We start from the raw sequence: 18081 nt of genomic DNA, 5'->3' as shown, positions 1-18081 counted from the left end.
GTCTCTATTCTTGTCTGTGTTTATATCATCCCTTTTGTTTTGTTTTGTTTAATTTTGCTGAAGCATCATTACATGTGGAGAGGTAAGAAGTACTAAACTTTCCAAGTTCATGCACATCTGAAAATTATTTTCTTGATTCATCTAATTAAAATTTGGGGTAGAGGAAGAATTCTATATCCAAAATTATTCCCTCTTAGAAATTTTTAAAAATATTCTATCATTTCCTAGTTCTGAAATATTGCTAATGCTGCTGAGAAAGTATGGATCTCATTATGTTTCTCATCCCACTGTAGGTGACCCAGTTAGTTTTCTCTGGAAGCTTCAAGGGTATTTCATTTCCAGTCTTCTGAAAATGCAAAAGAATGTGAAAAGAATATATGTCTTTTAAAATGCACCCTTCTTGGAATTTTGTTGAGCTCTTCCCATTGAAAATATGTCTGTATTATGCTCAAGATAACTTACTGTTTTTTATTTTATTTTATCTTTTTCCTTTTAGGGCCACACCCATGGCATATGGAAGTTCCCAGGCTTAGGGGTCGAATCGGAGCTGCAGCTGCTGGCCTTAAGCCACAACACCACCAGATCCGAGCCACATTTGTGACGTATGCCACATCTTGTGGAAATGGCAGATCCTTAATCCATTGAGTGAGGCCAGGGATTGAACCTGCATCCTCATGGATAATAGTCAGATTCTTAAACCACTGAGCCACAGAACTCCGTTTACTGTTTTGTTTTGTTTTTAATCAAATACTATGGTCTAAGCATTTTGTTTCTGAAATGCCTAATAATCAGATGTTTGGCTGTGCCTAGCTTCCATTTGTCACATTTTCAATCTCTTTCTCTTTTTGTATTCAACTAATGCTTATGTTGTAGTTTAAAAAACAGTTATTTCACAGGGACTTTGTAAATAGAAGGGAGATGTATACAAACGCGGTCTTTCACATGAAGCCAGAAGTCTGGGTTTCTAAATATTTTTATATAAAACTTTAATGTAACATGTTGAAAATTAAACTATATGCCATCCTTCAAGTATATATATATATATATATATATATGTAATTTAAGTATATAGGAGATAAATTTCCTAATATTTGTATTTGATATGAAAATTATAAAATTAAGGCCATTATTGTATAAATTTGAGATCAATATTGATCTGAGATCAATGATTTGAAATTTTCATTAGATGCATATTCTACAGTCACATGTTTGAAGGGTAGTCTCATTTGTGGAAGGGATTCAAAAATCAAAATATTCTATCTAAGCAAACTATTTTGCTTCTTGGTTAAGCAGAGTCCCATCCAGTCTTTTAAATGCAGGTGTTTCATGCCAAAAAAGACAACACTAAAAAGGAGTTTCCAGATGCAGTGACAGACAAAGAGAAAAGAGAAAAGTGTAAGTTAGGTCAAAGCAATTAGTAGAGCAACCCATCCTCCTTTAGGGCAGAACTCCATCTTCTTTTCTCACTACAGACATAAAGCATATAGCACGTTATGCATATATGTACAGCACGCATATATGCATAGCTGTGGGTACCTTCAGAGATCTACATTGCGCTTTTGTTCTGGTAGCTTCAATATTACAATAGAAATAACCATGAAACCATTCTAAACCATTTAGTTCCTAAACTAAAAAGCTTTATATTAAAAATAAATTACTTATACATCATAGTGGATCCAAATGTGTGTATAGCAATGACTCCTTTGAGAAACACAACACGACCCTAAAATTCCCTAAGAAATTATCTACTAAAACAACACATTTATTTAATAGTTATGAGAAGTGTCAAGATATTGCTACTGCCAGATGATTCTTTATATATATATATATATATATATATATATATATATATATATATATATTTTTTTTTTTTGGTCTTTTTGCCATTTTCTTGGGCCGCTCCCACGGCGTATGGAGGTTCCCAGGCTAGGGGTCAAATCGGAGCTGTAGCCACCGGCCTACGCCAGAGCCACAGCAACACAGGATCCCAGCCGCGTCTGCGACCTACACCACAGCTCATGGCAACGCCAGATCCTTAACCCACTGAGCAAGGCCAGGGATCGAACCCGCAACCTCATAGTTCCTAGTCAGATTCATTAACCACTGAGCCATGACAGGAACTCCGAGTTTTTCTTTCTTCTTTTTTTTTTTACTTTTAGGGCCCCACCCACATCATGTGGAGGTTCCCAGACTAGGGGTCTAATCAGAGCTACAGCTGCCGGCCTACACCACAGCCACAGCAATGCAGGATCCAAGCAACGTCTTCGACCTACACCACAGCTCATGGCAATGCCGGATTCTTAACCCACTGAGCGAGGCCAAGGATGGAACCTGCTACCTCATGGTTCCTAGTTGGATTCGTTTCCATTGCACCATAAGGGGAACTTCGTATATATTTTTATAGCTACAAAAAAATGCCATAGAGCCTGATGCTAACTCTGAATCCATCTCTCAGATTCAGTCAACTAACATCTCAGAAAAAAAAAAAAGGTCCATCCCTAAATGCTCTCACCAAATTAATATAAACCTTATGATTTCCTAAGCATTCACAGGTATGTTACCTAGATTTGCATTTGTCCTTTAAATTAGTTCATTCTAATCTTGTACCAGTTACATCCCCATTGAAGACATTGTAAGTCAAGTCCAAGCATTGTGCAACTAGTAGAATTTTACTTTAGCAAGTAATATTACTTCGCTGATTGATTGGCTACATCTTAAAACCTGGCTGATGATCCTTTTTGGTAATCTGTTACTAATAATATCTTGTAATGACAATCCAATTCCTATAAAAATTTATTGTAGCAATACCTGTATACCCAAGTCTTTTTAACTTCAGAGTTCTCTTTAATCTTTTAGTACATTTAATCTGAATGAAATAATTAATTATATATTTTTTAAATTTCATCTGCTTTACATATGTCAGTTTATTCAATATTAGCTATTTATAAAAAAAGTAAATTCAGTTAGAAAAAAATCATATAAGCACAGTTTAAAATACAGATTAAAACGTGTCCCTGAAGTAAGTTGCTAGATAGATTCAATTTGAAAAGGGAAAAAAATTGCACTTGTGAGTAAACTGAGTTGAATTTAAAGTAAACCTGTCACTTCATATACAAGTTCAGTTTTCATATTTGTCCTAAGAATGAATGCTCTCTGACCCTCCAGGAGATGTTCCATGTAATATTTTCTCACAGAGCAATGCTAGACTTCTGCTTAGCTTCAAGAATTTCATTGAACTTTAAAAAAAGTGAAAACATCATACTAACTGAAAATGTTACAGCAGGCTACCAGAAACTTCTTTCAGGTCCTAACATAATGTTGACGTTATGCAGTCTCCTCCATGGTCCAAGATTACAAATTCATTTGGATATAGGAGCCTTCTTACCGTGTCTGAGAGTTTAGTAGTTCTTTCTGTTCTTGACAAGAAAGCAGCGTAGCGGTTAGTCAAGTTAGGTAGTTCATGAGAAATCCCACCGACCTGTGAATTCCAAAAAACATGTTGAAAGGAAGGGTAAAGGAGTATATCATTTATTTTTGTCAATACAAAGGGCACTAGAAACAAGTTTGCAATGAAGCTCATTTATTTTCCTCTGCCATTAGAGATAGACATATATTCATAAAATAAGAAAAAAATTTTAACTGGGAATAGTAAAAGACTTTAACTCAATGGGATATTAAAATGGAAAGGGGTTGATTTATTTAAACCTCTAGGAAAGTAAGATGGATCTGCATACATTATTTAAACATATTAGGGGCAAGTTATTAGCTATTCTCTAAAGCTGAATTCTGAATTCTTATTCTCTTTCATAACTAGCAGGTTGTAATCTCAATAATATATAAGATGTTTTGTCAATTATATAGTATTATTTGTTAATAATTATTAATATATGAGGTAGAAATATAATGACAATAACTATTTTAAATAATTATGTGGCAATCCTGGATTAATAAATTTTCTAAACAGAATGATCCATACTCTCTTAAATATCATAATTCTTTATATGAATTGAATATGCAAATTAATAGGCTAGAGGAAGCTGGTAATCTAAAATTTTAATTAGCAATTAATTAATCCTTGTGATATTATGCTCCTGATTTATTATATAATTTATCCATTTGTATTCATTTAATAATTTAAACCGTATAAGCAGCAGTAACATTTTTTTTGTATATGCAAAAGAGGTGAGGATTTATTTTCCCATTTTTATAACTTCACTGTTTTTATTTCAGAATTTGATATTATGTTTAATACTTCAGAATTTAACATCAAGTAGAATGGTTACATATTTCTTTCTTTGTTCATTTTTTGAGGAAAATTAATCTACAAAAAAATCCATCCCTCACATACTATATCTTTGAAACTATATGCTTTGCTACCCTAAATGCTGAAGTTAGTGCTTCTCCATTCTTCATATTATTCCTATCTAGCCACTAAAAGGAAAATAGATTCTAGCATTTCACAAATAGAAAAATCACAGTTCACATCTTGCAGAAATGTGAAATCTTTCAAACACAGAGCATTTGAGTCGGCATTATTATCTCACATAATTTTTGTATTTATTGAAGCTCAAAAATAATTTACTTTCATAATCATTTTATTAGTATCAAGTATGTGGTATTAGAAATTGTGACATAAAGAAGTTCAAAAGCATTTTGCAATTTTTACTGTTCAGGTGCAGAAGTTAACAAACTCAGGGAATGAATTACTCACTGGGTGATTCTGGCTTTAGAGGGAATGAGTTATTTGCAGAAGACTACATTTTTATCAAGTAAATACATATAAAATATAACAAAATACAAGTCCATATTATTTATTGTTATAAATCTAGATAAAATAGGAGTTCCCATCGTGGTGCAGTGGTTAACGAATCCGACTAGGAACCATGAGGTTGCGGGTTCGATCCCTGGCCTTGCTCAGTGGGTTAACGATCTGGCGTTGCTATGAGCTGTGGTGTAGGTTGCAGACGTGGCTCGGTGTAGGCCGGTGACTACAGCTCTGATTTGACCCCTAGCCTGGGAACCTCCATATGCCATGGGAGCGGCCCAAGAAATGGCAAAAAGACAAAAAAATAATAATAATGAAAAATAAAAAAAATAAATCTAGATAAAATAAAACAAAATTATATTTTTAAAGGCTTCATTGAGTTGGAGATGCTTCCAACTCTATAAGTTATTACCACAGACAAGAAGGCCTAAGATTCTAATGATAATAGAACCTCTAAAAGATTAGCTCTATAATATTCAGGGTTTTCTTCCTGGGATACTTGCTGATTACAGGCAAGAGGGAAAGAATCTGGATTTAGACCTGGCAGAGGGATGTTAGAAAAAGCTAGAAAATAAGATGATTGTGTTGAGTCATATGACAAAATGGAAGATTTGAGGAGCCTCAAAACACATGGTCTTTTTCCCCATCAAGATGTTTCCTGGGTGATGAGGAGCGAAAAATCTAAGTCAAACTCTGAAAGACAGAGGCATTAAAGATTAGAGTTCAGAACATGGGGCAAAGTTGAACACATTGGGCTCACAGCTGAAATCACCAGAGGACTCAACTTTACAAAATGAACCAACCAGAGGTAAACTAAACCCTGGAACTGTAACCGCCACAATCCAGGATTATATCAAGGTGATCGCCTTTGATTTCCATCTGCTTTGCAGAGAAAAGTATGAAATCTCTCCAGCAGAAGATAATGCCACTTAGAATCTCTATACAATATCTAGCATTCTATTAAAAATTGTAAGACATGCCAAAAAACAGACATGCATGAACAAAAATGAAGAGAAAAAATAACAGAAAGTAAGAACATACCTATTGGTAATCCAGATATTGGAGTTAGCAGACAGAACTTGGATTAATATATTCAAGAAAACATAGGGAAAACAATTCGAAAAAAAATACACTTGAAATCATAGATGATTGCTCCTGAGAAGTGAAATCATACGGAAGAATTAAATAGGCTTTCTAGAACTGAAAATAGAATATCTGAAATTAAGAGCTCAATAGCTCAATTTAATAGCACTTGAAACACAGTTAAAAGAAAGTTTATATGGGAGTTCCCATCTTGGCATAGGGGAAACAAATCCGACTAGGAACCATAAGGTTGCATGTTCGATCCCTGGCCTTGCTCAGTGGGTTAAGGATCCAGCGTTGCCATGAGCTGTGGTGTAGGTCGCAGACCTAACTTGGATCTGGCCTTGCTGTGGCTGTGGTGTAGGCCGGCAGCAAAGCTCTGATTAGACCCCTAGCCTAGGAACCTCCATTGGCCGTGGATGCGGCCCTAAAAAGAAAAAAGATGATAAAAAAGAAAGCTTACCGAATTGAAAGATAGCTCTGTATAAAACGTCTAAACTGAGGCACAAAGAGAAAAAAGGAGGCATAATACAGAGTGCTTATAAGACATGGTGAAAAGGTGTAACAGATATATTTATTAGCATCTCAGAAAGATAGGAAAGAATGTGACAGAGGAAATACATGAAGATATAACAGTTGAGAATTATTTTAAATTGATGAAAGACATTCAAAGGTTCTGAAAACCTCGAGCAAGGAAATATAAAGAAAACCACACTACTGACACATAAAAGACAAAGCCCCCCCCCAAAAGTAATTTTTTCAAAAAAGAAACAATAAATATGCCAACTTACTTCTCTATAGAAATCACAAAAGGCCTAATGCAGTAGAATAACATCTTTAAAGTGTTGAAAGAAAATAACTACCAATCTAAAAATCTATACTCCCCAAAATAAAAAATGACAGAGGAGTTCCCGTTGTGGCTCAGTGGGTTAAGAACACAACTAGTATCCATGAGGATGCATGTTCAATCACTGGCCCTGCTCAATGGGTTAAGGATCTGGAGTTGCCACAAGCTGTGGCATAGGTCACAGATGTAGCTAGCATCTGGCATGGTTGTGGCTGTCGTGTAGGCTGGCAGCTGAAGCTCTGATTTGACCGCTAGCCTGGGAACCTCCATATGCCACAGGTGTAGCCCTAAAAAGAAAAAAAAAGATGCCGAGTTCCCTGCTGGCCTAGTAGTTAAGGATTCAGTGTTGTCACTGTGGCTCTACTTCAGTCCCTGGACTGGGAACTTCTGCCTGTCACAGACGTGGCCATAATTAATTGATTGATTGATTGAAAATGACAGAATAAAGATTTTTAGAAGAAAACTACAATAATTATTAACAGACCTGGACCAGTAGAAGTACTAAACAGAGTTATACGGGCAGAAGAAAAATGATTCTATATAGAAACATGGAAATGAAGAAAGAAAAAAAGCACAACAGAAAGGGTAAGTGTGTAGATAAATATGAATTTTGACTGTATAAAACAGTAATATAAATAAATTCAAAGAGTTTAAAAATATTTATAAAATTAAAATGTATGACAATAATGAAACAAAAACCGGAGATAGTAAAACATAGCTAAATGTTCTAAATTACCATTCCTGGGAAAGTGGTAAAGGTAATCCTTTTAATTGGACTGCAAAAGGAAACATACTATAATTTTTATAGTAAGCACTAAAAGAACAGTAAAATAATGCATAACTGAAAATGTAATAGAGGTAGATATGATGGAATGATACAAAAATTCAATTAATTCAAGAAGGGGAGGTAAGAAAAAATGCTAAAACAAGTGGGCCAATAGAATATATGAAATAATATGGTTTATATACATATAAGGATATCGGTGATCACATTTCCTATAATGAATTAATCCTACTGTTAAATGCAAAGTTTATCCGATTGGATTTTTAAAACTCAGATGTCCTTAGGGTATGTCTCGTACTCTCACAGTTCATAAAATTTTACACACATTCCCAATGTCTGAGTTATATCTACTTTTTAATTGTCAGTAATAGCAAAATTTACTGAGTCCTAACCATGTGCCAGAAGCTATTTAAAGTATTTCACATGTATCGACGCATTTAGTATTCACGATAATGATTTGAAGTATATACTATTAAGATCTCCATTTTCCTATGGCATACAGGGTTCAGACAAACTTCACAAGATCCGTGGCAGAGCAAGAAAATAAAACAAATACCCTGACATCAGAGACCATGTTCAGAATCAATGTGCTATACTGTCTTAATATCTGAAGTGGAGAATAAAGATTATAGTGAAAGCTTTTTGAGGCATTTCTTGTAACATAATTTTAATAATTCTTTTCATCTAAATGTCAGGTTACTCAGAATATGAACTTCTAGTACATTTTAAAGTACAACAAGAGTGTGCTAAAAACTAACATTCATGATGCATTTAAAATATACTTAGGGAGTTCCCGTCGTGGCGCAGTGGTTAACGAATCCGACTAGGAACCATGAGGCTGCGGATTCGATCCCTGGCCGTGCTCAGTGGGTTAAGGATCGGCATTGCCGTGAGCTGTGGTGTATAGATCGCAGACACGGCTCGGATCCTGCGTTGCTATGGCTCTGGCGTAGGCTGGCAGCTACAGCTCCGATTAGACCCCTAGCCCGGAAACCTCCATGCCGCAGGAGCGGTTCAAGAAATGGCAAAAAGACAAAAACAAAGACAAAAACAAAAAAATAATAATAAATAAATAAAATATACTTAGGTCGACACAAACATAGTTAAGATGGTGAGTTTGACATAACGTGTTTTCTATCACATAATATATACAACATAAAAGAAAAAACAAATGTCAAAGTTTAATGACAGGAAAAAGCTCAAAATAAAAATCTAGAAATATAGAAAATTTAGCAATCTAGAAAAATGAAGTTGTTTTAGAGTGTATATGGACATGTTCTTATTTTGCATCTAAATAATAAACTGGTGAGTTTAACATAAAGTAAATTAATGAGTTCTCATTGCAGCTCAGCAGTAACAAACCCGACTAAGATCCCTGGGGATGCAGGTTCAATCCCTGGCCTCACTAGTGGGCTAAGGATCTGGCATGGCTGTGAGCCTGGGTGTAGGCTGCAGACGCACCTTGGATCCTGCATTGCTGTGGCTGTGGTGTAGGCCAGCAGCTATAGCTCCAATTTGACCCCTAGCCTGGGAACTTCCGTATGCTGCAGCTATAGTCCTCAAAAGACAAAAAAAAAAAAAAAATTAATTTGACAGAAATCAGAGAGCTGTTTTGAGGTGATTGTCAGATGCACTTCTGGGGCCCCTGGGAATAAGAAATAGTAGAAGAAAATGTCTATAAGTTAAGGATATATAAATGTTAAGAACTGTGATGGGTCGAGATTTTTACCTACTTCAAACTAACAAGTCAACCTGACACAGTTTCACTGATGCTGGCTAAAGTCATGAGTCTTCTGAGACAGAGACACAGCCTAACCTAACAAAGAGCTTGAGCATCAGCAGGCTTGCATCAGTCTACCTTGCCCTCAAATCCTAACGAGGACTAGGCAGATGGGGCACAACGGATACCTGTGCAAGGTAATGGCATTTATTTTGGAAGCAAAACTGTGAGCTTAGGGAATACAAATCTGTTATACTAAGCACTAAGTATGTTTGCCCTCTGCTTGAGAGAAAGACACTATCTGTCTTCCAAAGCTATCCTTGAAAAGATAGTCCTAACCAAAGATGGGCAGAAATACAGAACAACCAGAGAATTATCTCTTAATAAGGAAAAAATAAAAGTATAGATTTTTACATAGAAAACAAACTTCTTTAGGAATGTTTACATAGAAAACAGATCTCTGAAAAAATGTTCCAATAAAAATTTGAAACATGATGGAGTTCCCACTGTGGCACAGCGTAAATGAATCCAACTAGGAACCATGAGGTTGCGGGTTCAATCCCTGGCCTTGCTCAGTGGGTTAAGGATCTGGCGTTGCTGCGGCTGTGGTGTAGGCTGGCAGCTGTAGCTCCAGTTCAACCCCTAGCCTGGAACCTCCATATGCCATGGGTGCAGCCCTAAAAAGCAAAAAAAAAAGATTAGAAACATGAAAAAATTGTCTAAAATGTAAAAATTAAACCATAAATATAGAGTTGATGTATAAAAAACATCAAAGAATTAACTCTTTTCTTCTCCTTCCAGAGATTATTATTTATCTTAAAATGGTTTTGCAAAATCTTAAAACTGCTAAGCTTCTCGGTTCCCCCCATATACATAACACCATTTAAACCACAATCCTGTTGCCCTTCAGGACATCAGATTTCAAAGCAGTCACATAATAATTACTACCTTTAAATTGTTATGCATACTTTTTTCTAACTTAGTTTTCCTTGTTGTTACCATTTGTTCTCATCTTAAAATCATACTGTTAATCTTAAAACCGTACTAAAATCAAAATCTAGTAATTAATTCCACTGAACTGCAATCTGAGGATATGCAGAATACAGAGATAACAAAGAGGCAGGGATAGCAGGGGGAGACAGTGAACAGTGAAAGATTTCCAAAGAACATAATATATGAACAATGTACAGGAATTTTCTAGGAGTACTGGACATATATGCTGCTCTATATCTTGTGAAAGATTTTAGCAAATGTTTGAGGATGACAATTTGTTAACAGAGGCTGAAAAGGCAGTGAAGAAAGTTTTGGAGTCTGAAAAAGGTGCATTGCCCATTAATTATTAATGTATTAATTTAAAATGTTATTCACAGTAGCTTAATTTAACTCAACACAGAAGGACAAGACTGATATACTGATAACTCTTCTTTAATTCCATGGATGCATGGCTATTCTTAGTTGGTAGAGCAATTTCTCTGATTGGTTGATGCTGATAATATACAGACTGGTTGATTCTGACAATAAATAAGACTCTAATGCTATCTAGTTATGCAGCACCATACAGCGAGCATCCTCCATTTTTTAATGGACATCTCCAACTTCTTGGTGTTCAGCTAACCAAGATTTAAGCAAATAGCAGGTCTCTGATGTCCTTAGATACCCTGGTTTGCATACATACTACACTAACAGCATGGTGTAGTGTAATGAAATTGCAATTACTCCTGAAGAACAAGGAATTTCCAGGAAGGGCCATAAGCTTTCTTTGATTGATTTAATGAAGCCCTTAAATCAGACCTCAGATCCCTATTTTAGCAGAGAGCTGAGAAGAGAGTCCAGCTATACTCTTTAAAGGAGGTGAAAGTTGTAACAAGGTTTCTGTAGATGAATCTGTGCAAGGTTCATTAATGAGCCTTATCATCTGAAAGGACAAAGGAACGCTGAGTCTTCTGTCTTCCCAACACGTGGGAATAATTGCACAATGACATGACATATCACATTGTACTTAACGGAACTTTTTGTTTGGCCACACCCATGGCATAAAGAAGTTTCCAGGCCAGGGACCTGACCACACCACAGCTGCTACAACCACTGGATCCTTAACCCACTGAGCCACAAGGGAATTTCTAAGGAACTTTGAGCAAAGATAAGGGCAAGGGAGTGAGAAGCAAAAATGAAGGGAAATTATGGCACCAATGAGATATGAGGCTAGAAAGCTAGGCAAACACGATAAAGGGTACTGTATTTTTTTAAATAATTGTTGCTAGTCAAATTTTTATTAAGTAGCTAGTATGTGCTCATTAATTTTGTGTTGTCTTAAAGGCATTTTTGAGCTTGAATGAAGGGAAATTATGGCAGTAGTCAGATAGTTTAGAAAATTTGGTATACATAAGACTGAAAAGGGCATTACTCTTAGACTTAAATTTCTTCCTATTCTTGATTGAAGGCACAAAATTTTAGGCAAAGGGAACTTTTTTTTTTTTTTTTGGCCGCATTCATGGGCCAGGAATTGAACCCACACCACAACAGTAACCAGAGTCACAGCAGTGACAATACCAACCAGATCCTTAACCTGCTGAGCCACCAGGGAACACCCAAAGGGAACTTATTAAAAGATAGTACCATGATGTGACATGTGTCTTAGAAAGATAGTATTTCTAATCACATTGTCAAATTTTCATTATTTTTTCTCAGCTTTTTTATAGTTTCATTTAAGATACACTTTTTTGGCAAATTTCAAGTATACAATATAGTATTATTAGCTATAGTCACCACCCTGTACATTAGATCTTCAGAACTTATTCATCCTGCATCTTGAAACTTCGTATCCATTGACCAACTTTTCTTTACCCTTCACCTTTCACCCTGACAACCATCATTCTACTCTCTGCTTCTATCTGTTCTATTTTTTTAGATTCCATATGTAAATGAGATCATGTAGTATTTGCCTTTCTGAATCTGGCTTATTTGATTATTTGATTTAGCATAATGTTCTTCAGGTTCATTCCTATCGTTGCAATGGCAATTTCCTTCTTTTTAAAGGCTGAGTGGTATTGCACACACATACACACACACACATACCACCTTCTTTATCCATTCATCTTTGCATAGGCACATAGGTTGATTACATATCTCAACTATTGTGAATAATGCTGCATAAACACGGAACATCAGATGTCTCTTAAATATACTGACTTGATTTCCTTTAGATGTATAATCAGAAGTTAGACTGCTGAATCATATGATAGTTCTACTTTTAATTTTTTTAGGAACTCTATGCTGTTTTCCATTATGACTATATCAATTTACATTCCTAACAACAGAGAACAAGAGTTCCCTTTTTTCCATTTCCTCACCAACAATTATTTCTTGTTTTTTTTAGGTATATCCATCCTTACAAGTATGAGGTAATATAGCATTATGACTTTTATTTGCATTTCCCTAGTGATTAGTGATGTTGACTATTTTCTAACATACCAGCTGGCCATTTGTATGTCTTCTTTTATATTCTTTTATATTCATACAAGCAACTTTTATACAACTCAACAGCAAAAGAGCCAACAACCCAATTGAAAAATGGGCAAAAGACCTGAATAGACATTTCTCCAGAGAAGATGTACACATGGCCAACAAGCACATGAAAAAATGCTCAACATCACTAATGATTAGAGAAATGCAAATCAAAACTACCACGAGATACCACCTCACACCAGTCAGAATGGCCATCATTGATAAGTCCACAAATAGCAAATGCTGGAGGGGTTGTGGAGAAAAGGGAACCATCCTGCACTGTTGGTGGGAATGTAAGCTGGTACAACCACTATGGAGATCAGTATGGAGATACCTTAGAAATCTATACATAGAACTACCATATGACCCAGCCATCCCACTCTTGGGCATATATCCGGACAAAACTCTACTTAAAAAAGACACATGCACCCACATGTTCATTGCAGCACTATTCACAATAGCCAAGACATGGAAACAACCCAAATGTCCATCGACATACGATTGGATTAGGAAAATGTGGTATATATATACAATGGAATACTACTCAGCCATAAAAAAGAATGAAATAATGCCATTTGCAGCAACATGGTTGGAACTAAAGACTCTCATCCTGAGTGAAGTAAGTCAGAAAGAGAAAGACAAATACCATATGGTGTCACTTACATCTGGAATCTAATATACAGCACAAATGAACCTTTCCACAAAAAAGAAAATCATGGACTTGGAGAATAGACTTGTGGTTGCCAAGGGGAAGGGGACGGGAGTGGGGTGGTTGGGGAGCTTGGGGTTAATAGATACAAACTATTGCCTTTGGAATGGATTAGCAATGAGATCCTGCTGTGTAGCACTGGGAACTATGTCTAGTCACTTATGATGGGGCATGATAATGTGAGAAAATAGAATGTATACATGTATGTGTGACTGGGTCACCATGCTGCACAGTAGGAAAAAAAACTGTATTGGGGAAGTAACTATTAAAAAATAATAATTACAAAAAAAAATTTACCCAGACAAGAAAAAAAAAAGAAATGTATATTCAGATCCTTTGTCCATTTTCAAATCAAACTGTATGATTTCTTGCTGTTGAGCCATTTGAGCTTCTTACATATTTTGGATGAAGACCCCATTATCAGATGCATAGTTTGTAAGTATTTTTTCCAATTCACTTTAATGCAATTCAGTTTGTCTATGTTTGCTTTCATTGACTGGGCTTTTAGGGTCATATATAAAAAATTACTGTCCAGATCAATATCAAGAAGCTTTTTCCCAGGAGTTCCCATCATGGCATAGCAGAGTAGAATCTGACTAGGATCCATAAGGATGTGGGTTTGATCCCTGGACTCACTCAGTGGGTTAAGGATCTGGCATTGCTGTGAGCTCTGGTATAGGTCACAGATGCAGCTTGGATCTGGCATTGCTGTGGCTGTGGCACAGGCCAGCAGCTGTAGCTCTGATTCAACCCCTGACCTGGGAACTTCTATATGCTGTGGGCATGGCCCTAAAAAGCAAAAAAAAAAAAGTTTTTTCCCTGTTTTCTTCTAGTAGTTTTATAATTTCAGGTCTTAATTAAGTCTCTAACTCAACTTGATTTGATTTTTTATATGGTATGAGATAAAAATCCAAATGCATTCTTCTGCATGTGGATATCCAGCTTTCCTAGCACCATTTGTTAAAGAGACTATCTTTTCCTCATCATGTGTTCTTGGCAGAAAATGTATGGATTTATTTCTGAAGCTCTTTATTCTCTTCCAGTGGTCTATATGCTTGGTTTTATGTCAGCAAATACTGTTTTTAACACTATAGCTTTGTAGTATATTTTAAAATTAGGTAGTGTGATGCCATCGGCTTTGTGCTTTCTGCATAAGATGCTTTGACTATTTAGGGTCTTTTTTGGTTCCATATGAATTATAGTATTGTTTTCTTTCTATTATTATGAAAAATGCCATTGGAATTTTGATAGAGATTACACTGAATCTCTATTATCATTTAGATAATATGGACATTCACATAATACTAATTTTTTCAATTCATGAACATGGGATATCTTGCCATTTATTTGTGTCTTCTTCAATTATTTTCAACAATTTATTTTTAATTTTATGCCAGCACCTGAAACATGTAGAAGTTCCTGGGTCAGGAACTAAATCCAGACCACAGCTGTGACCTACACCACAGCTGCATTAACGCCCAGCTAGGAATTGAACATGCACCTCCACAGTGACCTAAGCATCTGTAGTCAGATTTTTAACCCACTGCACCACAGAGGGAACTCCCATCAGTGTATAGACTTTTATCACCCTTGGTTAAATTTATTACTAAATATTTTTCAAACTATTGTAAGTGGGATTGTTTTCTTAATTTCTTTTTGGACAACCTGTTGTTAGTGTGTAAAAATCCTACTAATTTTTTAATGTTAATTTGTATCCTACAACTTACTAACAATTTAAAATTTTGCAAGAAATTATGAAAATCTGACTTTGTGAATTTTTAATAATTTTTGTTTAAATAAGAAAAACGTTAATTCACTTCCATTTTTCTGATATGCCTACACACATGGAACATTACTCAAAGATTACTGATAATTATTTCACAGCTGTTGTTTCATTTCAATGTGATATATTTTACCTACATCTGAAGTTTTTAAACTAATTTAAAGCACTTTAACAGCATATATACCAAACTGTAAAAGTAAAATATTAGCATCCTGTGCAAGGATTATATGTAAATTTTTGAAGCATTTCATTTTTTAAAAAAAATTTTAGGTACTAGGGTATTCTTACATTACCACCATAAGTATCTTAGTATTTAATTTCTTATATACCATGAGTGTTCTACACTTTCTGGGCTGAAAATCATTTTTTTCTGATAGGAGAATCCAAGCCAGTAATTCAGTGGCTCTGCTATCCAAAGAGCATCTATCCCACCTCTACAGGATTCCTTAATCTTCTTAGCAATTCTTCTGCCAAACCAAACTTATTCAAAGTCATTTTAATTTTCTTTAGTATTTTTTATGGTAAGTTGTTCTTCTCTTTAAAATTCCTTAAATTATACTTTCCCGCTCTCTTGTGTACTCATTTATTCAATTATTATTTTCTGAGTACACACTATAAGGCAGACATGTTTCCAATGTTTTGTATACGCCCTTTTATGTTCTGACAACTATATTCAAACTTCCCCAGTGTTTAATTTCTCCTTTTATTCTATCTATAGAATATCTACCTATCTATTCTACCTATATTTTCCACCCCAATTTTAGCCTCTTTAACTTCTCCATATATGCATTCTTTTAAGCTTTCCCAAATTCTTAGGGAATGAGAAAGGATGAATAATTACATAAACAGGCATTAAAACTTCCTTTTAAAATATGAACTCTAAAATGTTTAATATGTAGCAAACTGCAATGTCAGAATTTTACTTTTAAGAGTGGCTCCCTACCAACTTTCAGGCTAATTTTACATTTCATTACTCTTTGACCTTAGGAACATTTCTTATTTTCTGCTGGTCATTTTGAAATAGAGATTTTCTACATTTCTTATATGTGTCTAACAATGTCCAGAATCTCTTCTTTGACAATTTGAAACTTTAAAATAACATGATCACTACTTGTAAAATGATTCTTCCCTTCTATTTCATAAAATAGTTCTTTATGTAGTCAAAATTAAGCTTACAATAGGAGTTTCTCTCTTGCTTTCCCCTACCTTTTGTGAAGGTAAATTGTCAGTAAATCAAAAACATAAAATGCCTGGCTTTCAATGAAATAAGTCCAACAAAAGGCTTTTATATTTCTCCACATAGTTATCTTTGATACTCTGCATTACTTTATATAGATCCAGATTCCATATGTTAAGACTTTTTCTCTGCCTGGAGGACCTCTTTTAACATTTCTTACAGTGGAGGTCTTTTTCAGATAAATATTTGAGCTTTTGTATATATGAAAGTGTCTTTTTTTCTTGAGGTAGAGTTGACAGGCATTATATTAGTTTTAGGTGTACAACATAATGATTCAATATTTGTATATATTGCAAAATGATCACCGTAATGTCAAGTTCACATGCATCACTACACAGATTTTTTTTCTTGCAGTGAGAACTTTAAGATTTACTTTCTTAGCAACTTTTAAGTATTCATTACAGAATTATTAACTATAGCCATCATGCTCTACATTACATACCCGTGACTTATTTTATAAATGGAAGATTTTAGAAGAGCTCTTCACTTCATTTTGAATTTTGAAAGATATTTAAACCTATAATAGAATTATAGGTTGACAATTGTTTTCTTTCAGTAATTTAAAGATGTTATACTTCTCTCTTCTGACTTGCATCATTCCCAACAAGAAATGCACTGTCATTCCAAACTTCATCCCTTTTAACATCATGCATAATTTTCCTTGATTTAAGAACTTTTTTCTCTTTTTTACCGTTTTAATCCATCTGATTACAATATGCCTTGCAGCATGGGTTTGTTGAGCTCTGTAGATGTGGTCTTAGTTCTCACTGAAGTTCAGAAATTTTCAGCCATTATTTTCTAAAACAATCTTTATGCCCCCTCATTCTCTTTTGCTTCAAAGGTTCCAATTACACATTTAAATCACTTCAAATTGTCCCCCAGTTCACTGATACTTTATCCACTTCTTTTTTTTTTTCTCTTTCTCACTGCATTTCATTTGAGATAGTTTCTATTACTATCTTGTGGTTAACTAAATCTTTTTGTCAAAGTTACCTCATCTGCTATTAATCACAATGTACTTTTTTCATATGTTATACAAGCCATCTCTAGAACTTTAATTTGTGCCTTTTTATTTGTGCCATTTCTCTACTTAATACGCTCAATCTTTCTTCTACCTTCTTGAACATATAAAATATAGTTATAATAACTATTTAATAGACTTGCCTACTAATTTTACCATCTATATAATTTCTGGGCTTCTTTATATTGATTTGTCTTTTTTTCATAATCTGGGTTATACTTTTCAGCTCTTTTGTGTACCTAATAATTTTTTTTTTAATGGCCACACACACAACCTATAGAAGTTCCCTGCCCAGGAATTGAATCTGAGCTGCAGCTGCAGCAACCCAGGATCCTTTAACTCACTGCACCAAGTGAGGGACTGAACTCTCACCTGAGCTATGGTAGTCAGATTCTTAACCCATTTTGCCCGATGGGAAATCCCCCAGTAATTTTTTTTTTTTTACTGAATGCTATATTCCAAATTTTACCTTGTTGGGTTCTGGATATTTTTTTAATTCCTATAAAACATTCTTGAGCATTGTTCTGGGATGCATAAGTTCAGTAAGGCAAATATATATGTATAAAAGATGAAACTAATGGAGAAAAAAAGAAACTGCTATGCACAAATGGCATTAAAGTGCTTGAGT

At 34.9% G+C, this 18081-nt stretch overlaps 1 protein-coding gene across 1 annotated transcript in view; it reads right to left on the bottom strand.

The window, feature by feature from the left end:
* Positions 1–18081, bottom strand: part of STPG2 (sperm tail PG-rich repeat containing 2) — a 334050-nt gene that overhangs the window by 180568 nt on the left and 135401 nt on the right. Inside the window, exon 10 of the mRNA XM_047798146.1 lies at positions 3386–3478. Within this exon, the coding sequence (XP_047654102.1) occupies positions 3386–3478 (93 nt within the window). The remainder of the gene's footprint in view (positions 1–3385; positions 3479–18081) is intronic.

This window comes from Phacochoerus africanus, chromosome 10 (assembly GCF_016906955.1).
Source record: "Phacochoerus africanus isolate WHEZ1 chromosome 10, ROS_Pafr_v1, whole genome shotgun sequence".
NCBI lineage: Eukaryota > Metazoa > Chordata > Mammalia > Artiodactyla > Suidae > Phacochoerus > Phacochoerus africanus.
This window is presented reverse-complemented; position numbering and strand designations above follow the sequence as displayed.